Raw genomic sequence first — 23,522 nt, forward strand, 5'->3', positions numbered from 1 at the left:
GTGGTGGAAGTTACAGATATAGGGGATGATAAATTAAACACAGTAATCATTTCTGAGCATTTACAATAAATAAAATGATGAATTATGTTTTCCTATTTATTACTGCAGTTCTTATATCACACATTTTTCTTATCTTCTAGATAATGTGTTTTCTAATGTGGAAATCGATGTTTAATAATAATGTTACTGTTTAAAATTATTTTTACAAAACACATAGTGTCGGCATTCACCTAAAAAGCGAACAAACCCTTTTAAACAGACTTATTATGAAGGGAAATTGTATCTTTCGCCTTCCTTTCATTAAAAGTGGTATATTTTGGCTTTGATATTGATTCAAATATAGGCCGCATCATTGCACTGGAAATAAACACATGTGTTCTTAAACCAGTGTTTGGCATGATACGAGTTATGTTCTTCTCATATATTGTATGATGATATGATACTAAACCCCTAACGGAAGGGTTTGTGTTACATATTTATTTGATGAACTCATTATCTTTCAATCACTTTAATTGAGGTCTGGAGTGGGCATGTCAGTAACTTTATTCATTAATGTATCATTGCCATTTTGCTAAGTTTCTTTTGTTACCTATTCTGACATCAGACTTGGCTTCTTTTTAACAGCGTATTGCTGTGAGTTTGTTTTTTCTATATTGTCTGGAGAAATAGGAGAAAAAGATGTTCAACCCCTTCTGCATTGGGCCTGTCCCATGTTAGGAGTCTCTAGCCTTTGATCGTCTTTTATGATTTTAAATTTTAGTTCATTTATACATTTCGGAGATAAGTATGATGTCTATCATTACTGAACTAGTAAAAGGAAGATGTGGTGTGAGTGCCAATGATACAACTCTCCATCCAAATAACAATTTATAAAATAAAACCATTGTACTACACATTTTTGTTTAGGGGAAAGCTGAAGCACGCCCCCAGGTGCGGGGTTTTCTATCTGTTTTGATAGCCCTATTGTGGCCTTCGGCTGTTTTCTACGCTTTGGTCGGGTTGTTGTATCTTTTACACATTTCCCATTTTCATTTTCAATTTTATGAGCTTTAAAAAGTAAAATAACAAAAAATACTACTAACCCAAAGGCAGATTAAAAACTGAAAGCCTCTTATAAATCAAAGGCTCAAAAACATATAACTTTAATTTGTAATAAAAGAGTTATTTCAACGTAATGTGTACATACTTAAGAGAGTCGAAATTTTAAAATTGATATTCAAACTGTTGCCGAAATCGAAACAAACATGCCAAGCCAATTAAAGTGAAAATCAACAAAAACGACAATCGTCAGTAATCATAATACATCAGAGAAACACGAATCAAACTAGGAGTCATCTCATTTGCTCTGGAAGGATATCAGATCTTGTTCCACTCCACAGCCGATTTTGCATACTAGGTACTATTTTTGCACTTAAAATCTGTAGTACTGAAAATTTACGTTTGATATTAAGTACTATTTCTTTACTTTAAAATTATTGTACTATTTACGTACCTTTATTTTACAGTACTTGATTTGTATATAAAATTTTGGTACAGAAATAATACCTAAAGCGATCACAATATTCCATGTTTAAAAATCATAATTTTGAGAGATTTGAAATAGACATACTATCAAAATGGTGAAAATGTAACGTTGAAACCAAAAAGATGTAGTACTTAAATTTTCAAGTACAATTCAAGTACTGTAAAATGCAAGTATCTAAATATTACAATAACTTTAGAGTACCAAAATAGTACTGAATATTAGAAGTAGATTTCCATTACTACAGATTTTTGGTACAGATATAGTACATGTACTTATGCAAAGGTAGCTGTGTAGTGTCATCCACCGTAATATTCATATAAATACATAATTGACGATGAGTCTTATTTGGTAGGTCATTAATGATAAAAAGTGGACGCGATCAAGATCACGATATTTAGAACCTACATGTTTATATCAGTAGTCACCTATTTATCAATGAGAAGACTATTCTATTTACGCACTTAGTTTGGTTTTCATAAGAGTTCATGCGATTCCCTCAAAATTTGCGTTTTTCTTGAATCATAATTTACTTAACATGTTTACTACTGTTTTAATATTCATCTTCGCTTAAGATGACATAGGACAAAATATTCAAATGGGGCGCTCAAAGTAAGACAAAGCACAAAAGTGACAACGCCATCGGAGAACACAATTAAAAGACAAATAAGAGTGCACAAAACGTAACATAGAAAACTAAACACAGAGCAGCACGAAAAACCTTGGATGGTCGTAGGTGCTCCGGATAGGTAAACAGATCTTGATCTACATGTGACATCTGTTGAGCTTATAATGTAACTAGAAACCATGATAAGTATATTTTATTGTGTCAAATATACAGTTGAAGAATATTGACGTCCCAACATTTCAAAAAGATGTGTCAAAAAAGGCTACGATAATCTAATAAATCCCTTTGTGGTTTCATACTTTTGCAAACTGTAAATTTATAAAAAAAAAAAGAAATATGAAGCAATACCAAAAGAGGGACGGAAGATACCAAAGGGACAGTCAAACTCATAAATCTTAAATAAACTGACAACGCCATGGCTTAAAATGAAAAAGACAAACAGACAAACAATAGTACACATGACACAACATAGAAAACTAAAGAATAAACAATACATATCCCACCAAAAACTAGGATTTATCTCAGGTGCTCCGGAAGGGTAAGCAGATCCTGCTCCAAATGAAGCACCCGTCGTGTTGCTTATGTGATAACAAATCCGGTAAATAGTCTACTTCGGTAGGTCACATTCATGAAAGGGAAGGGGATTATAGGTACGAAGTTAGGAACATATCTGATATCATTTGTGAAACGGTTATTCCATAACGGTCAACCAACTCGTGATGGCGTCCGTTAAATTTACGATGGGGATGAATTCAGCTTCACCATTTGGAACTCTAGAATTAATAGCATCCTTGTGAGCAGCAACCCTTTATCATGAAAATCATGATAGGAAATGCAAGCACGGGAATATCGTATCTATTGGGAAATATATACTGTACCCCGTATGCAGGTGCTGCTGGAATGTTGCTACTTAGAAATGGAGAGTTCACAATTGGAAAACTGAAATCATCTCTTTTTTCGTAAAGTTTTGTTTTCAACCGATCCTCATTGTCAATTTCTACATGTAAGTCAAGGTATGAGGCCGACTTAACTGTATCTGTAGTATCCTTTATCTCTAATTCGTTGGGATAGATGCTTTAAACATAGTTACCAAATTTTGAATTATTTAGTGAAAAAACATCATCTTTATAGCGGAAAGTAGAGTTTAAGGATATTGCTTACTTCTTGTCTTTCTTCTTAAGAAATTCCTGTATGGAGTTAGCCTCATAATAGTAAAGAAACAACTCGGCAAGTAGTGGGGCATAGCTGCATTCGTTGTGTTTGTTTGCATTTCAATAGTCTGTAGCACATATTTTTAATACTGCATATCATTGTTTTTCCGCTTATTACTTATGTCCTAGCTGTATGTACATGTCGTTTGAGATGTTTTGAAAAAGAGTTGCAGAATGGGTGTTTCCTTACCAGTTAGATAAGTACGTCAGTTATGATATAGAATAGTATTTTGTTGTATATTAATGATTGTACTGCTGTTTTCCATAGTTGTGTTCTTTCCAATAATTGCAATAAAATTTTACATTTCACATCATGTCATAGTGTACATTAATATTGGTAATTGGTTATATGACAAAGAAGATGTGGTTTGATTGCCAATGAGACAACTATCCATAAGAGACCAAAATGACACAGACATTAACAACTAAAGGTCACCGTACGGCCTTCAACAAACAGCGAAACCCATATCGCGTGGTCAGCTATAAAAGACCCCTATAAGACAATGTAAAACAATTCAAACGAGAAAACTAACGGCCTTATTTATGTAAAAAAATATTTTGTATTTCAATGTTTCTGTTGTTCTGTTGTTTCCCTCTTATTATTGATGTGTTTCCCTCGTTTAAGCTTGTTATCCTGATTTGATTGGTGTTGCACGGTATATCAGACAGTGATAAACAACTGCTGTCTTTATCTGTGTATTGTTTAAAGAAGACACTTCACAAATAACTTTAAACAAAACATAAAGTAATAAGTAAAAAAGTAGACATTTTTTTTATATTGTCAGAATGATATAAAAAATATTTAAAACTTTTTATGATGACAAGCTTTTTATTTGCCACATTATATTTCAACCATAAATTCCATTAAACTCACACATGTATAACTATGGTCATCTATTCCGTCGGTAGCTCAAATCAGTATTTCGGAATTGTATTAAACATGTCAAATGTGTTAAATGTACACATCAGTTTTAAAGATATATTTTATAACAAAACTTAAAAATATTTAAAATATTCAGAAACTATAGTTTTTTTCAAAGTATCGTCCTCGCTATCAGTAATTTCCACCATGTCTCCCACGATAACCATAATAGTCACCACCACCATAACCACCACCACCACCTCCACCACCGCCACCACCACCACCTCTTCCACCACCTACACCGCCACCGAAACCACCACTAGGCTACAAAAAAATAAAGACTGTTTGAGAAATCGTCCAATTTGTAAAACCTATTGAGTAATCGTATTGTAGTGTGCAAGTAGATTTGTTAATGGTTTACATATTGGTTACATATTTCATGTATACGTATTTTGCGATAAATTCAATGTATGAGTCGGAATGAGATTTGTGTTATTTAAAACATGAATTCGCTATGTAACTGGTATTTTATGTAAAAACATTAAGGTTTTAATCATGATAATCAGGAAGCAATTATGTTGCCCATTTTCGACGCTTAAACTTTTGATTGTTTCTAATACTAGTGATTTTTACGGAAAGTCAGTACTTTAGATTGGATTAAGATACTGTTCAGAAACCTTTGCTCAGGACACGAATTTATATAGTCAATAGTTTTTTTAAGTGCTTTGTGTACTGTTTGTCTATTTTAGCCATGGCGTTGCCAATTTATTTTCGATCTATGAGTCTAACTCCCTCTGGTATTTACGCCCCTCTTTTATATAAGGACACTTCAATTGTTTCATACTTCCAATAGTTTGACTACTAGTATATTTTGTATTTATAGTTATTGCTCTTTAAGCTTAACATAACGAATTAATTTTGTTTATGCTTATCTATCTTTGTTAAACTTTTAAAAATATTTACTGCGTAGATTATGTCAGAACGGTAAATTGTGTACTAATGTCACTTTAATTGTCTATAAAGACATGTATGACATCTCTAAAACGAAACATTGAAAAATTGTTGTTCATTTGTCTGTCTTTTTCTTTATAAATGACTCGTTCAAAAAAACATATATTTATATATTTTTTTGTAAGATCTGATCTTAAATATTTAGCCAATTTATTAATTTAAAACATATTTATCATATTAAACGTATCTGAAGCCATATATATTTGCATTTTTGAAAATTAACACTGGATGAGTTCGTGTTAACTTTGTCGATTCAACAAAAAAACGAAATGTTTGGTTTGTAGTTTTTTCATATTTCACCAACTTTTTTCCCCCAAAACTTATATGTTAAGGTGGTATGGGAGTCTAAAATAAAAATATTAGAATTTTTTCATACTTTGCCAAAACGTAGTTTCTATTAATATATGTTGAAATATATAATAAAAATAATAGGTCACCGCGCATTTTCTCAAGCTACAGGACGCGACAAAATGACACATTTTGTAAGGATTATACAGGAAAAAAACACCATTTTGTGGTTAGAAACTAAACAAAATGATAAAATTGTTAAATACTTAAGGAAAAGATAGCTTTCAGACAATGCTTGGAGAATTTCAAAAGAAAAGATAGGGTCACCGTGAGTTTTTCCGGCTAAAATACAAAATAGGAAAATGCCATGTAAAATCCTTCAGAAAATGCACTATTTTAGAGTTACCTCCACTTAAAGTGGCAATTTAAAAATAACAAAAAACAAGCAAAAATAATCAAATTTTGCAAAAATATTAATATTTATAAGTTGTATTCTTATAAATTGGTTCTTTAAATGAAAATTCATATTAAAATCTGCATTCCTGCATCAAATTTTGCTAACTTGATAGAAAATATGGACCTTTGGTTCACTGTTTTTACAGTCAAAGATGAAGGAAGACACCCATGCCACCATAAGCAATAAACTAATGTATTTTGACACTTTGTCAATTTCATATTATCTGTAGCGAGATATTGTATCTTGAGAAGAAGGAATTTGCTTAAAAATTTAAACATTAATGTTGATCTTATAAGACTATTTTTTAAAATACACTGTAAAACATTATATAACTTACCTGTATGGATATTTGTGTGATGCAAAATGTATGAGAAATGTTTTTGAGAAACACTTTTTAAAGAATAATATTCTGGTACAAGAAACCGAAGGTGTCATAACATTTAATTTCTAATTATTGTGCTGATTATATATGTGATTATACTTAAAACATTGCTTTGTGATATTTTTGTGTAATATGTAATATATCTGTTGTATATATATGTTAAAGAATTGAATAAAGATAAAAAAAAAAATTAAAAAAAATATGATTCTGTAATAGGCTTGTGTGTCTAAATACAAACATCATTTTCCGGTCTTAATATGATATCAAATTCCAAATTTACTTACATGTATATTAAAGCAAAATGAGCATAAATTCAATATATGATGATATGACTATTTGTTTACATTGAGGTCAAAAGAATCATAACAAAGCCGACTTGTCATGTACTCTATTTGTTAACCAGTCTTTCAGCACTTTATAACAAAAATATTTGGATTTTATTGATACGTTAATAATAATTTTTGGACCTTTTGGACTATAGCTCTTTATCTTTTATATAAGCTTTGGATTTCAAATATTTTGGCCACGAGCCTCACTGAAGAGACATGTATTGTCGAAATGCGCATCTGGTGCAAGAAAATTGGTACCGTTAATTTTATTAATAAAAACAAGAATTTGTTATTTCAGGGTTACTGTTGTTTTTGTTTATTGTATATGTATTAATTATTGATACATCTTCATTTTCAGATGTCTGTTTGAATAAATTTAGTCTGTTGACAAATTTTCGAAATTTAGGAGGCTTAATAGTAGCAACAATTAGAGAGTGTGCAGTACACATTTGTCGTTGTACTGCTGTCAAAAGCACGAGTCTTAATCAGTGCATATATTGAGCTCATCTTGAAAACATGAAACCTGATTGTATCAAATAATATTATTTAGTTTTAAATATTTTGTCAATGTATTCAGTCATATACTTCCAAATGAATATGAGTTATGGACGTACAACAAACAATCCATTACAATTTTAAACAAACTCCACTATTTTCTTTAAACCTGAACCAAATAAGATAATAAGAAAATCTTTCCACTCACCCTTCCAACCGAATGTCTTCTATACCCCGTATGCCCTTGGTTATATCTTCCATAAGCAGCTGTAATTGTCATTAAATTAATCAATGAATATATATTTAACATCAAAGTCGGTGCTTTAAAGAAAAAAATAATAATAAAGAATATATTTGTTGTTAAAAAAAAACAGAAAACAAATAAGATTTCTTTTTTTTTGTCCAATTCCATTTACCCCAAACAGTAAAATCATTTATTTACTGAAAATTTACTTTAATGAAAGTCTGAACTGAGATATTTATTACAGGGGGAGGGGAGGGAGGGGGCTTTACTATATGAAAACCTACTGCAGTATTGAATGTCCTTCGCTTGTTTTATTTTATATGTTCTGATTTCAGACTAACATTGGATAATATGTTTACAGTTTTGCATTTGTTTACTGATTAACTAGGAACGCGCTTTAGTATAGACATCGCTGGTTACTATTTTGTTCACTTTATATTAATGAACAAAACGAATAATTTCAAATATATTTACATTTCATTAATTACATAATTATACGTGGATGGTGGAAAGATAAAACTTTTACAGAAAAAAGAACAGTGAACACACAAAAGATGGTCTAGAAAATATAACACATTTGACAACATATTGAGCAAATCGGAAAAAAAACAACATAAAACTGTAACCAAAATCTATAAAACATTACTACAATAACAATATAAATCTAGAAAGAGTATCGTTTTACGATAAATATTATTAGTAACTTGATGAATGGGAGAAATAGTAACTTGACCAAGAGCCAGGGAAGATTTAATGTGCTGCGGTAGATAAACAAAACCTGCTCCAGCTGTGGATTCCAAGAGCCAGGGAAGATTTTATGTGCTCCGGTAGGTAAACAAAACCTGCACTAGCTGTGGCTTCCAAGAGCCAGAGAAGATTTTGTGCGCTCCGGTAGGTAAACAAAACCTGCTCCAGCTATGGCTTCCAAGACCCAGAGAAGATTTTATGTGCTCCGGTAGGTAAAAAGAACCTGCTCCAACTATGGCTTCCAAGAGACAGAGAAGATTTTGTGTGCTCCGGTAGGTAAACAAAACCTGCTCCAGCTGTGGCTTCCAAGAGCCAGGGAAGATTTTGTATGCTCCGGAGGTAAACAAAACCTGCTCCAGCTGTGGCTTCCAAGATCCAGGGAAGATTTTGTGTGCTCCAGTAGGTAAACAAAACCTGATCCAGCTGTTGCTTCCAAGAGACAGGGAATATTTGATGTGATCCAGAAGGTAAACAAAACCTGCTCCAGCTGTGGCTTCCAAGAGCTAGGGAAGAATTAATGTGCTCCGGTAGTTAAACAAATCCTGCTCCAACTGTGACTTCCAAGATCCAGGGAAGATTTTATGTGCTCCAGTAGGTAAACAAAACCTGCTCAAGCTGTGACTTCCAAGAGCCAAGGAAGATTTTATGTGCTCCGGTAGCTAAACAAAACCTGCTCCAGCTGTTATTGCTTATTTACGCAAACAATTCAGTGATACGTCTAATTTGACAATTTCACAATCTTGATTGTGATGAGGACTATAAGAAAATATCCATTTCATCTGTGAAACTGATGTTCAATCATGGTAATTTTTCTGACAAGTATACACGTGATACATAAATGATGTAATAGTAAATAAATGTCAAAATAAACTAAAATGATGAGAAAAAAATCACACAAAATCGAAGCTTAGCATTTTTAACATATTATTTTATTTACTTACCGGCTGGTATTGTAACTGATGACAAAATCAACAGAGCAACAAGGACTATGATTCCGAAAAACTTCATATCTGTATGTCGTCTTTTTATTTTCACTTCACTATTTCGTGTATACTTGTCGAGTCTAAACTTTATATTTATGTGATAATACAGATTTAGTTCCTCGTATGTTAGTTTACTTATGAATGTAATTAATTATGTAACATTTGTCATTACACATTATACATTTAATTATTTCCTTTTCACGCAGTCTTACATTTATAAAACAATACGTTAAATGCATTTTATGCTACGTGAATTGACACTTTGTAGAAATGTCTTTTGATTGAAATATATTAATTGATCATGTTTAAATGTCTTATACAGTTATTTCTGTATTTTAGTTATACACATAACAAGTTTCATTTGATCATTTTTATTTCTAGTTTCTTTTCGACAACTTCCCATTGTCTATTTCAGGAAATGAAATTTCTATGTTTCTACAATTCTATTTTTATAGTCATCCCTTCTTTAATCAGACAAATACTTATGTAAGATGCCTAACCTTGAAGCCACAATTTTCGACATTTTGCGATACGATACTTAGATGATTAAGCTAAAATATACTTTTTGATATTCTAGCAAAAACGTTAGGGTTATTATTGATTGGTCGAAATAAAAAGAAATATTTTTAAAATCAATTTGATTGGATAATGTTATCAACAATTCACCTGTACAACTTTAGGTAGAAGATATATGTAAAGGCATTCTCCTGTTGCCTCCTCTTAATACAGTGTAGTTAAATTACTTGACTTTCATTTTGTATTGAATTAGCCTGGTAGCAATACATAAATATATAACGATTTTTTAAATGAATATGTTTATAATAGCCTTTTCATGTAAGAATATATTGCCTGTGAATATACTTGCAGAATGATAATTGTTGTTATGTATCTTTAATTGTTTCTAAAGATAAAATATGACCACTCTCAAACTTAACATCAGTTAGGTCTATTTCTAATTATTGTAACGATTTTTTGTGTGTGCCTTTTCATATACTTAATGTACCGTTCTAAAAAACATATCTTCTATAATAACTGTAAAATATGATATACAAAAAAAATAGTTTACTTTTACATAATGTCGTAATTAATTTGTTGGAAAGATTTTATCTAAATTACTAATCCCATGCAATTAATAAAATTGCACAGAACAGATGTTGGCGTTCCTGATGCAGGTAAATCCAGAAAAGCGCTTTGGACGCAAGAAATTATTAAACGTGATGTTTTCAATTTTTATGTTTTCTTTGACATGTTGCCCATTTCTCTTCTCAACTTTATTCAAAACTAAAAATGCTAGACGTTCCTGGCTTTGAAGAGGCGCAAATAAAGATACGGCGGGGTTATATATGCTTTATGAAACATAAAGTCTTCCCTATATCTTTAGACAGTGTGGAATTATACAAAGACTCATAACTACTTAATTGAATAGATGTTATATTCAAGATCCGATATAGAAAAGATAACAAATCAAGCCAACACCAAGTCCTATAATACATGTGTGTATTTCCGATTCAAAGACATTATTAGTGAATCAATATCAATGTGTAAAAAAATATGCATATGTTTTTAAAAATGAATGGCTAGTTTATATTATAACACATACGTTCATTTATTTTTTTCTGAATAAAATTCTATAATTTGTCCAAATTAAGAAGAAATTTACCTTTTTTAATTGTTGGCCCTCAGTAACAATTCGTCGAATTTTTTTCCGTATGCATTGGAATCAGCGTGACTTTTTTCAGTGAAATTCGTTGATCGAAATACGCATGGATCTGGCATAGAAATAAACTATTATTTGATTGTTCATGTTATTCTCGTTTTCAATATCCATGAGTCTGTGTTGATTGTTTACCTAGATGACACTAGCTACGGCCTCAAAATACGACAATCGATTAGCTATCATATTTCCACATCATAAATTAACACACCGAGAGAGAAACCATTTTGATGAAAACATGACATGAATGCGTACAAATTAATAAAATCGTTTATTGAGGCCTCGGCCAAGTCGGGTGTGTCTATTTTCTGTGCTGGTCTTTGTAATGTATCCGGGTTTTGTCTTCTGTAATTTGTTTTAAATACTTCAGTTTTATCTTGTATATCTTTTATATTCATTTGATAAAATTCACTGTTTGCAGTGGCATAAATTGTTCTAAATTATAAGGATGCTCTGATCCAAGGCAGAAAACCCTAGCCGTATTTGGCACAATCTTTTTGAACTTTTGATCCTCAGTGCTGTACAACTTTCTACTTTTATGACTTTCGAACTTTTATATATGGGCGTCACTGGCGAGTCTTGTGTGGACGAGGCGAGTTTCTGGTTACTTGAATTTTAAACCTGATGCCTTTTGTTATCTACTATTCATGTGTTTTTTGGTTTAATATGTTCTCCTATTTTTTGTATTGTAGTCCTTTAATATTTTGTTGTAATTTTAATGTTATAATTCATATTGCCATTGAAGTGCGAGGTTTGGCGTGCCATAAAACCAGGTTCATCCCAACATTTTGTTTCTTTAAAAATGTCCTGTACCATGTCAGGAATATGGCCATTGTTAAATTATAGTTCGTTTCTGTGTGTGTTACATTTTAACGTTTTGTTTCCGTTGTGTCGTTTATTTTCTCTTGTATTTGGGTGTGAATTCATATTACTATAAAACGTGTCACGGTACTTTTCTATCCAAAATTCGTGTATTTGCATTGGTTTTGATGTAATATTTGTTATTCTCATCGGATTTTGTCTAATGCATATTTTGTTTCTGTGTGTGTTACATTTAAATGTTGTGTCGCTTTTCTCCACTTATGTTTGATGCGTTTCCCTCAGTTTTGGTTTGTTATCCCGATTTTGTTTTCTGTCCATAGATTTACGAGTTTTGATCAGCGGTGTACTACTGTTGCCTTTATTTGTAGAAGACCAAGTTATTATTTATGCGTGCATTGAAATGGTTCAAGAATTCGATAAAATTAGTTATCACCAGTTGCTCGTTTCATATGAATTTAAGACAAAAATCACACACTTTAATTAATGCACATTTAAAAATCGGAATGCAAATATATATCTTTGTACTCTTTTTGGGTAATGTTTTAGTAACAACAAACAAAAGAAAAATGTCAATTGGACCTGCTTTGATACGATAACTGCCCTTGAATGTTTACTTGATAACATTTTTAACTTTTTTGTTTCGAGCTTCACTTATGAGTCTTTAGTAGATAAAATAAAGTGTCTGGCGCAAATACAAAATTTCAATCCTGGTATATATTATTAGTTAATTTTCAACCACTGAGTCGGTGACACTGCTGATGGAGTTATTATTTCCCTAGTTATTAGCCGACCCGAAGTCAACACTTTCGTGTTGACATGAATTGTTATTGATATGGTCATAATAATCAATTAACTGTTAACAAAACTTTGAATTTTGTTTATATAAATGCTTTCTACCTCAGGAATAGATTACCTTTACTTATTTGGCAAAACTTATTTATTCGAGCGACACTGGTGAGTCTTTTGTAGACGAAACATACGTTTGGAGCAAATACAAAATTTCAATCCTGGTATTTTAGATGAGTTTATTTATATGGATGCAAAAGAAATTTATTTATTGTATCTTGAAAAATGTCAGTGCTAAAAACTTTTCTTATTTTAACTCGTATAAAACAATGAAGATGTGGTATGAATGCCAATGAAACAACTCATCACAAGAGGCCAAAATGACACAGAAATTAACTACGGTAGGTCATCATACGGCCTTCAACAATGAGCAAATCCAATTCCGCAAAGTCAGATATTGAGGCCCCAAAATGATAATGTAAAAATATCATGCATCTTATACTAAATAATCAATCAGTTCACATCCAACATCAAATCTGAGTCTGTTTTACTTTTACGTAACTAAGCATAATACCAAACATGAGCTGTACTAAAGAATTACATTTTATAAATCATTTTATTTATTTCAAATACTCAGAGACTGATCCTTTTTTTTTCTAAGTATCATCTTCCATATCCGTAATCTCCACCGTATGAAGGGTAGCCGTAATTTTTACGACCATAATTTCTATACTGAAAAAAATGAATTAAATTTGAAGGTTTATTTGGAGAAGTGTCCATTGATTAAAAGGTATTAATTGATCATTTTTTGGCTGTACACTGACCTTTAATGGTTTACTTTTATAAACTGCTATTTGTATGGAGAGTTGTGTCATTGGCACTCAAACCACAACTTCCTAGATCTATATAACGAATTCTTTCATATGTATATATGTACATGTATATATATTTACGATATCCTGTTAAGATATACATTTCCTGCGTATATTATTCCAGAAAGATATATTACTGTGTTTTGTAACTACAATTGTCTATACAGAAAAATATTACAACTCTCAAACTAAACTTAAATTGTTGTTCTTTTTTATAGTTTTTGTTAAGGTTTGATGTGTCTGTCTTTTTCTAAACTGAATTTAATATTCTAAAAAGCATAACTTATTAAGTAACTGTATCAATATGGTATCAAAAAAGCATAGCGGTTTTACTTTAACAATATGTCTTCTTTGGTATGTTTGAAGGGTCTGATTCAAAATATTTATCCAATGAAATTAATTATAAAAAATCTTGTCCTGCAAAACCTGTTATCCTAAAAAGGTTTTTCGTGTTTTGCAAACTATACACAAACCAAAGGAATAGGTCCAGTAAGGACCGATTTAGGCCGCAAATTTCAGTTTCATCTAACGAGAGATTTTGTATACTTTTTAAACACTTAAGTGTCTATTTCAATTGATTCGATTAGTTTATGTGAAAGTTTTCAACAGATTCAGTCATTACAAACGACTCAAGCTTAACTATGAAAAATCTATCAAAAGTGCCAAAAAAGTCACTTTTCAGATGTTTTCTGTCAAAAATGAAAATGGCAGCATCCGTGTACATCCTCAACCTTTATATATGTTATGTATTATCATCAAATACAACTTACATTTCAATGTTATGAATGAAAACGAATGTGGCCACTTTTATGCAAGACGAAAACAGCCCATATTTATGTAGCAGAATCATTCTACTTTCCAATAAATAGCTAAAAGATTACATTTTCATAATTTTGTAAAACTGTTTAATTGTGGGGCCAAGATACAACATCAAGAATAATAGGTTTGGTCAGTCATATGTTATAATTTACCAGATTTTTCAAAAATATGCATTTTTCGAACGACACATTTGTTTATTTTAAAGATAAAAATTGTTACTTTGTAAAATGATTTATATTCAAAATGTTTTATCATGTAAAACAAGTTTTCTTCAACATTGAACTATATGAGATAGTAAAATAAAATTCCGCTTACCCTTCCATAATTATATCCCCTATATCCTTTGTTATATCCTCCATACATGTAGGCATCTGTAAATAAAGGCAAAAGTAGTATACCGCTGTTCGAAATTAATAAATCGATTGAGAAAAAAACAATCCCTAAAACTGAGGGAAACGCATCAAATATAAAAGGAAAACTACAACACAACAGAAACACAAAATTAAAATGTAACACAAACAGAAACTATAATTTAAAGTGGCCATTTTCAAGACTTGGTTGTTGTTGTTTTTTTCCTTACATTTAAATTATAAAAAAATGCATTTTAAAAAACCTTGGGCACCAATTATACTTAAGTACATCAAACAAGTTTAACAATGTTTAAACAACGAAAAATTAATATTTATTTTGTCCAAAAAAGCAAATATGTTTTACCTTTTTATGTTCAGGAATGAGAAGGGAAATTGGGAACGTGTAAATCAGAGAACGTCAACAACTATAATAAAGACCAGAAAAAGCCCAAGGTCAACAATATGTCTTCAACGCATAACAAACGCACACCAGAGACAGGTTTAAGCTTGCCCCAAAACAAAGATGTGTACTAGTTCAGTAAAAATGTACGTCACACTTAACTTCAACAAATATATAAATTAACTAAAATTTAAAAAAAAAAGAGCTTACCTACTGTATAATTGAATTTATAAATGCTTGTTTGCTTTGATATGTTCTGATGTCAGACTATCATTAGAAATTATTATCCCATCTTTGTTTTAATTGACTTAGAACGCGACAATGAAGATGTGTCAATGAACGAAAAATGAAATTATTGAATTTGTACATTTCAGAAACGTTCATTCATCGATGAAAAGTAGATCACACTTTTGCAAAAACAAAACAATCAAACAAACAGCATTTTACAACAAATTTACCATAAAGAAGCCAAGCTAAATTTTCGACCGAAATCTTTCAAATATTATGATAAAAACACATATGAGTTAAAAAAGCGTTTCATTGGTAACTTTATGAAACCCTTTTCTGAGCTGTAGTTGTGAAAGAGAGATGAAGACATCAATAAATAAATACTAAAACATTATACAAACACAACATATAGAAAAAAAAACTGAACGACTGGGCCAGACAAAAAGCTAAAAATCATCTCAGGTAATCCAGAACGTAATTCTGACTTGATCCATGTGTGACAACCATAGTCTTTTGCATTGAAAGCACAAAATCGGCGACAAGCCTATCGCTATTAAACATATAAAAAAAGAATTAAGGTAACGATAATTGAAATATTTGAGTGTGATCTGATGGACTGATAGTTAACATGATATTTCTCCTGAAAAGGAGAAAGGTTCTCTGTGCATGATGTGTAAATACAAATGTGAAAAATTACCAATTAATCGAAAAATTAGTAAACGTAGCATTTTACCCATATTTGCTGCGTTTTCTACTTACCAGCTGAAGTTGTAATTGAGGCCAACATCAACGTTGCAACGAGGAGTATGATTCCGAATAACTTCATGTCTATACGTAAAGGCTGTCTTTCAACTCTTCACTTTTATGTTTGCACTAATCGGGCTTAAAATGTATGTAAATGAAAAATGTCATCTGTAGATCCTTATACGTTTGTTTACATATAAATATTTATATAAAAAATATGTAATTACATAATTAATTCGCACAACCGGACATTTATAAAAACAATTAAGTTAATGTATTTTATGCTAAGTAAATAAACAAATCATGTGTTGCATTCTCAATGCACCTTACACTGTTGTTTATATTAAAATTCTGTTCGTACAAGCTACCTTTAGGGACTAATATGTAGTCATCAAGTACAACAGTGCATCATGCTCTGTTCAAAGTGTACGTGGCGTCTGGAATGTTGCTATTTGGTTGTTACGTGGAGTTGTATGTATATAAAATATATGAAACATTATACATTACTTAGAAAAGGTTAATTATTTTTTTTTGTAAAACAATACGATGGCTGACTAGAACAAACATTAAGGTCAAGTTACAGTAAATGGGCTATGTCACAATTTATTTGGTAAAATTTGGCATACAACTCTGGCTCGATGAACTTCGACTGAAAATCGAAAAAATATTACATTTATCTCAATTATCATTTGAAATATTATTGATTGAATTCTTACAAAATGGGTGAACATTTGTATAGAAAGCACATAAAATCGGCGAAAACCCTTCTAAAGTTTGTCTTAAAATCGCCAAATCTCTAATTCTACTCCGTAGATTGTTTTTGAAAAACTATATGTTTAACTTGATACATAAATTTTCGATATAATGATGGAGTGGAATTAAAGATTTGGCGATATTAAGACAAATTTTAAAAGGTTTTTCGCCGGTTTTATGTGCTTTCTATACAAATATTCACCCATATTAAAAGAAATCAATCTGCAATTTTTCAGATAATAAAAGAGATAAATGTATTATTTTTCGATTTTCAGTTGTAGTTCAACGAGCCAAGGTTGTATGCAATTTTTTAGCAAAATCTGCGACATAGCCCATTTACTGTTCCTTGACCTTGAAGTACTATTTTATTCAAATTTCATCAAAGTTATGGATGTATAAATATCATGAACCTTCTTTAGTACATTTTTTTATTTCAGTCTGTATCGAGATTTTATCAATATTGTTCGGTTCCAACATTTATTTAAAGTTGGAAACAACTCAATTGAGAAAACAAATGACCTTATTTAAACCCCCAAAAATATGAGCAACAAATGTGACTTATATGAACTAACAATTACTAACATTTTCCTGACCTGGGACAGACACATACAGATTGTGCCGTGGATAAACATGTGTGTTAGCGTCAACCCTCGCGTAATTTGTAACAGGGTCGACATAAGAACAAACTAGAAAAATCAGATGAAAAAGGCGTGACTAATTAGATCAATACAAAACTTTCACAAAATCATTCACAGGGCGTGACAGGGTATACATGTATCTATTCCTGACAACAACAAGTTTATTAAAAGATTTGACAATTTTATCGTAAATGCCAAAATATTTGTGCTTTGAATAAAATATTATCATAGAAGATGGACGTATACAATGTATGATAGATATAGGAAGATGTGGTGTGAGTGCCAATGAGACAACTCTCCATCCAAATAACAATTTAAAAAGTAAACCATTATAGGTTAAAGTACGGCCTGCAAGATGATTCACTGTTATGAATCATATGCGATGATAACCTTTAGCAACAAGGATGTATATTGTAAATTCTTACATGACGTCCTTCAAACGCTTTGAGTACACACCCGTGGTAAAATATGAATATATTGGTTTGGCTGTTCCGATTGTACTCCCACGTCATATGATTGTTTATGAATGAAGTACACAACGTCATAGAATGATGACGTAATAATTTAAGCATTTTACGGGAAAATACATGCTGCTGATACCGAAAATCATCACAACAAGGAAACGTTAACAAACGATGCTAAAATGTGGTATAAGCCATTTTTTATGTTCATAGAAGATATATAAAAAAAATATCATTAAAATTCATCCAAATCTATCTAAATATGTTATTGTAAATAGTTTGAGCATGTCACTAATTCTGTTTGCTCCGTTATTTACCGCCAATCTAAAAGTGCGTTAATTTATGGGAACGGCAAACATTTGCCTACACCTAGAGCGCTTCGATCCAAAAGAATTGCCGTATTTGTCTTATTAGAATCGAAATAATTCATGGGGGCTTGAATATATCTAGATTTTACCACGGGTTGTCCCTTTATGCCGATATTTTACCCCTCGCTATCGCTCAGGGTAAAATATTTGTCATAAAGGGCCAACCCGTGGTAAAATCACGATATATTCAAGCCCCCATGAATTATTTCTTAATCAATCCTTCACCACTACATGCAAAAAGGTAAAATGAATTAACAAAAGGACAATGTTTTTCATTGCTGTTTCATCTCATTCAACATCAATTAAACATTCAAGCTGGGGATTCACAACTTCAATTACAAGACTCATTTTAGTAACGGTTTGAGAGAATTTCTAAAATAGATTTAGGAATACTGCTGTGAGGTGATTTCAACAAACAACAAATTATTTTCAGAAAAAAACATCGGACAAAAAGTATTTTACAATTTTGTTGGCAATTACAGAATTATTTTATCAAATTGAATGTATGTATTGAAAGCAACATGGTACATTATAGGTATAATCGTGACAGTCGAAAACATGATTCTGGTTTCGGGGAGTATATATGAAGCCATTTATGAGGTAGAATAGTTATGACACGTGTCATATACCCTTAAGAGCAATGACAAGTTTTTGCAATCGCAAGTGGGAATATATACCAGGAGTATGATTAACATGAAACATTTTATTTATTTATTTATGGATTCAACGCTCCTTAATTTTACAATGCACATTTTATATAAGTGTAATTGTTGATCAAGACATTTTATAATTTTATCATATAGTTTTATATGCCATTTATTTAAAATCTGTTTGTATTAGGATTTATTAACAAGGGCTCTCATATTAATTGTTAAAACTTATACATGTGTACGGAAATGTTGTAACACGCTTAGTGTAATTTTGATATTATATATAACGCTGTTATAGATATTGTATAATAATGAAATTATTGGTATAAAGTCAAATATTTTTTGATAATCACAATGCAAGGTAAAATGCTATCGTCAACATCTCTACTTTGTTTTAAGGTGGCTCGTGGGTACAAAAATTTAAGCAAAAAGTTAAACCTTTATTTTTTCATTACAAATTTTATTTATTACACTATTAGTCGTTACTTTATGATATGGTACAAAAAACAACCCAAAAAAATTATTTGGTTTGGCCCCAGATGACTTTAAAAATTGAAAAAGCTCCAAATTATCTCCCTTTGGTGCAAAAATGACATTTTTTGGCCTTAAATTTGAAATATCTTTTTTAACTCATCGGTGACCTATATTTTTTATTAATGTTTTCAATTAAGCTGTACATAAACTAAATAATTGTAAAATTTAAGCGATTTCTTATATTAGGTTATTTTTTTATTTCGATATTTCCTCTTTTTCTCCTATTAGTTCAACAGAAAAAAAGGACATTAACAAAAATGTATGTTTCTTCCAGAGGCAGATTTTAGCTTAAATCAACGGTGACCGCATTTTTTTATTTCATTTTTCTTTTAAGTATATGATAAAGTTCATTTATGAAAAAATATAGCGAAATCCTATATTAGAAAAAAAAATCATTTATACCCAGGAGCCCCCTTAAGATAAGACACCGAAATGCAATATTCCAAAAGCGTGTACATAAAAATAATGAAAAGTGAAGTAAACTACTCAGGTCACGACGAAACGGTCCAAATAGTCCTATAGTATATGTATATGTTATACAACTGCACGACAAAAATCAATGACAAACGATAAACAAAGATTAGGGTCAGATATCGTTCGGTAGGAAGAAAAACAAACAATAAGATGAACAACTAGAACAAAATAATTTCTTTCTGTGTATGGGAGAAACATATTTAAGTAACAAAAACGTTATAAACGACCATTATAACGTTGATGTTTGCAAAGAAGTCGTCAAAATCCAATACTTCATGAAACAAAATTCAACAATAATGAAGTACAACACCTTCCTAAAAAGAGACAGTTTTTGTTTTGTTTTCGATCTATGATTTTGATTGTCTTCTGGTATCTTTGACCCTCTATTATAGCTTCGACTTTTGAGTTTTACATTACCTTTGGGTAGTTTTGTCCCTCTTTTACAAAACTAAACATAGTAATCTAAAAGCCGTCTCCTATCACTATCTTTTATGTAATTTGATTTATCGAGTTCTCATATGTTCTTCACTTTATTCCATTTGGCATTTTTTTTTAAATGGACCAAACAATTAAGTGGACAAGAATCTCCTCATTTAAAATTACTTTTTTTAATTCTTTTTCGTTTAAACAATTTAACGTATTTGCTGCGTTACATGTCCATATGTTCAACAATATACTGAACAACACAAACCTTACCGAAAACCGTATTATAGGATTTACACACAGAAATGAAATTGTTTGGAGCTTTGCCGTGTGAATTTCAGACATTAAATAGCTTATTTCTCCATAACAAATTTATAATTTAATGTATAATGTAGAATTTTATAATGTAACATGATATGTCATACTGTAATCACTGCAATTACTTAATCCATAGTTTAGTTTTAACACTGGGTTTGTTTTAGTAACTGTTAACCCTATGTTCTCATTTATAGATATTTCCTGTGCAATGTGGCTTTCAGTAATAAACAATATTACATGTATTATCAGGCAATTGTTTTATTCATTACAAAACAAAATATTCCTGTTTTCAAAGTTTCACCCTCTATATCGGTAGCTTCCACCAGTTTTAGGATAGCCGTGATAATTACCACCATGTCCACTGTGCTGTAAAATATAAAAGGTATATATTTTAGTCATATGTGTTGTATTTTTGTGATAAATCATGTGCGTAGACATTTCTCCGGAAAATGCCTCTACTGAATCATAGAAATAACAGGTGTCTTCTATTCGTTCTGTTAATTCATATGGTCTTTTGTTTGATTTTGTCAGTTTTATGGATTTTTTCCTTTATAAATCCATCTTGTCAATCGATATTTATGTATTACATTTTCTAATAAACGTCCATTGTATCATTATGTTCTTGATATTTTACGTGTTTACATTTTGAAGCGGGAGTTCAAGTTTTCTATACATTTGTACCACGCATTTAATGAAATAACCACTGCATAAATCAGAAACAAAACACTTTATTCCATTATTTAAATGTGTATTGATTTATAGGTTACGTTTAAGCTCAATATTTCTACTGATTTCATTCCGCAAATGATATACCATAAAAAGCTATGTCAAAACCGGCAAAGTTTTGTTCAATATTTTTTGGTTGTATGAAAAAAAATCTATTATGTAATATGTCAGAACAAAATAGTTCATCAGTTTGAAAGTTATTGTGAATAACTGCAGGAATGAAAATTATTAAAAAAAAAACAATATTCAATGATTACCAAGTGGCATATAATGTGCTTGCTGGTTTTGTGTCGCTTCGCAGTCTTCAGAGTCACGGGTATAGTATTTATAGTATTGAAATGCATATATTATTCAGTAAACAAAATGTTAATCGACAAATGTTAACCCTTTTCATGTCTTACAAAATTAGGATAACATATGATATTTTTTTAACATAACCTTAATTAACAGGTTATTGCCAACAAATGAATACATAATTACAGAATAAAAAAAGCCGGTGTTTCCATATTTTGAAATACAGTTTACCTTATAAATCAACGAATACATTATAAAAATTTCCACTTACCCCTCCGCCAGAATGTCCTCCACTGGAATGACTTCCTTTATACGCTCCATGGCCCTTCCTATGTCTTCCATAGGCCGCTGAAATTATAAGATTTCTTTATTATTGAATATAATGTGTCTACCATCTGAATCGATTCAACGCAAAAAACGATAAAAAGATAACTGATATGTTTTCTTAGTATAAACTTTGGGATCAATTAAAATGTGTATATCTTATCGCAGATTTGTACTTAATATGTGGCTATGGGATGGTTGGGATCCCGCTAACATGTTCAGGATGTATAAGTATTCGACCACGTCCACTTGTATTTTTTGTCCATCTGATGTGTTAGGCCTTTTTCAACTGATTTTTATAGTTCGTTCTTATATTGTACTGTTGTACTACTGTCCCAGGTTAGGGGAGGGTTGGGATCCCGTTAACATGTTTAACCCCGCCACATAATTTATGTATGTGCCTGTCCCAAGTCACGAGCCTGTAAATTTAGTGGTTGTCGTTTGTGTATGTGTTACATATTTGTTTTTGGTTCTTTTTTCTAACATAAATAAGGCCGTTAATTTTCTCGTTTGAATTGTTTTACATTGTCTTATCGGGGCCTCTTATAGCTGACTATGCAGTATTGCCTTTGCTCATTGTTGAATGTCGTACGGTGACCTTTGGTTGTGGCCGTTAATTTTCTCGTTTGAATTGTTTTACATTGTCTTATCGGGGCCTCTTATAGCTGACTATGCAGTATTGCCTTTGCTTATTGTTGAATGTCGTACGGTGACCTTTAGTTGTTAATGTCTGTGTCATTTTTGTCTTTTGTGGATAATTGTGTCATTGGCAATCATACCACATCTTCTTTTTCATATTACTTTGTTAGATTAAGGACATACTTTAAAAATAGTGTTTTTATTTGCATTAATAAAAATATTGACATAGCTATACGAATTGAGACAATTTGAAGCACATAATCTTATATCATTGTTACAGTTCTGACTCTACTTACCAACTGGCATTGTAATTGATGCCACCATCAACAGTGCAACAAGGACTATGATGCCGAATAATTTCATGTCTGTCTTAAAAGTTTTTTCTTAATCTATTCACTCTAACGATAAAATTAAGGCTGACGATGAGTATGCTTCAGGACTAGCATATATATATTTAATGTGATGACACCAGCTGGTTGGTACATATAAGTTATTACAGGGACTTTATATTGTTTCAACATGTTTAACAACGTTTCTTCAAAATGTCAAAAATCCACAACAATGAAATCTCTGCACAATATATTTTGTTCATTGTGATAATATTTACATAATACATGGGTTAAAAAATACATCAAGATTACGACGTGTTTTAAAATTAATTTATAAATCGGCTTAGATGAAAAAATTGTGTCACAAGAACTGGTAAACATTTGAATGATTTTTTTAAGTATTCATTTTGACATGTATAATTTATTGACTTTTCAAATATTTTAGCTTCGAACATCATTGAATAGACCTTTTTAGTCCAAATATGTATCTGGTGCAGTAAAATTTATACTTTTAATGTTATTTATTTTGATTTAACGTATAGTCTATCTATAAGTCATTTACAAATTCAATATATGAGCACGCAAGTAGAATTCGTTATTCATACAGAACCGGAATGTAACGACCAAGAAAGAGATACATTATGGTAAACACTAATGAAAACTGGACTGATGATACCCCGGAGGAGGCACTGTTTAC

General features: G+C 31.0%; 1 protein-coding gene and 2 long non-coding RNA genes across 3 annotated transcripts; all 3 read right to left on the minus strand.

Moving 5' to 3' along the window:
* Positions 1-4,114: 4,114 nt before the first annotated feature.
* Positions 4,115-9,348, minus strand: LOC134697006 (uncharacterized). Its single transcript, XM_063559004.1, has 3 exons — positions 9,118-9,348; positions 7,394-7,452; positions 4,115-4,547 (listed from the first exon to the last, which is right to left on the minus strand). Exons 1-3 carry the CDS (start codon positions 9,182-9,184, stop codon positions 4,416-4,418), a joined length of 258 nt encoding a protein of 85 aa, XP_063415074.1. The 5' UTR covers positions 9,185-9,348; the 3' UTR covers positions 4,115-4,415.
* Positions 9,349-13,080: 3,732 nt separating this feature from the next.
* Positions 13,081-16,024, minus strand: LOC134697234 (uncharacterized). Its single transcript, XR_010103085.1, has 3 exons — positions 15,910-16,024; positions 14,488-14,543; positions 13,081-13,213 (listed from the first exon to the last, which is right to left on the minus strand). It is a non-coding gene; the product is annotated as an uncharacterized LOC134697234 (long non-coding RNA).
* Positions 16,025-20,761: 4,737 nt separating this feature from the next.
* On the minus strand, positions 20,762-22,849 carry LOC134695997 (uncharacterized). Its single transcript, XR_010102878.1, has 3 exons — positions 22,793-22,849; positions 21,805-21,881; positions 20,762-20,879 (listed from the first exon to the last, which is right to left on the minus strand). It is a non-coding gene; the product is annotated as an uncharacterized LOC134695997 (long non-coding RNA).
* Between the last annotated feature and the right edge of the window lie 673 nt (positions 22,850-23,522).

The sequence above is a fragment of the Mytilus trossulus genome, chromosome 14, assembly GCF_036588685.1.
Source record: "Mytilus trossulus isolate FHL-02 chromosome 14, PNRI_Mtr1.1.1.hap1, whole genome shotgun sequence".
NCBI lineage: Eukaryota > Metazoa > Mollusca > Bivalvia > Mytilida > Mytilidae > Mytilus > Mytilus trossulus.

Excerpts from the sequence above, each read along its gene's own strand:
- LOC134697006 (XM_063559004.1), bottom strand. The coding sequence starts at position 9,184 with ATGAAGTTTTTCGGAATCATAGTCCTTGTTGCTCTGTTGATTTTGTCA. Across the intron at positions 7,453-9,117 it reads ATCAGTTACAATACCAGCCG|CTGCTTATGGAAGATATAAC; the intron begins GTAAGTAAATAA and ends TGACAATTACAG. Across the intron at positions 4,548-7,393 it reads GAAGACATTCGGTTGGAAGG|CCTAGTGGTGGTTTCGGTGG; the intron begins GTGAGTGGAAAG and ends ATTTTTTTGTAG.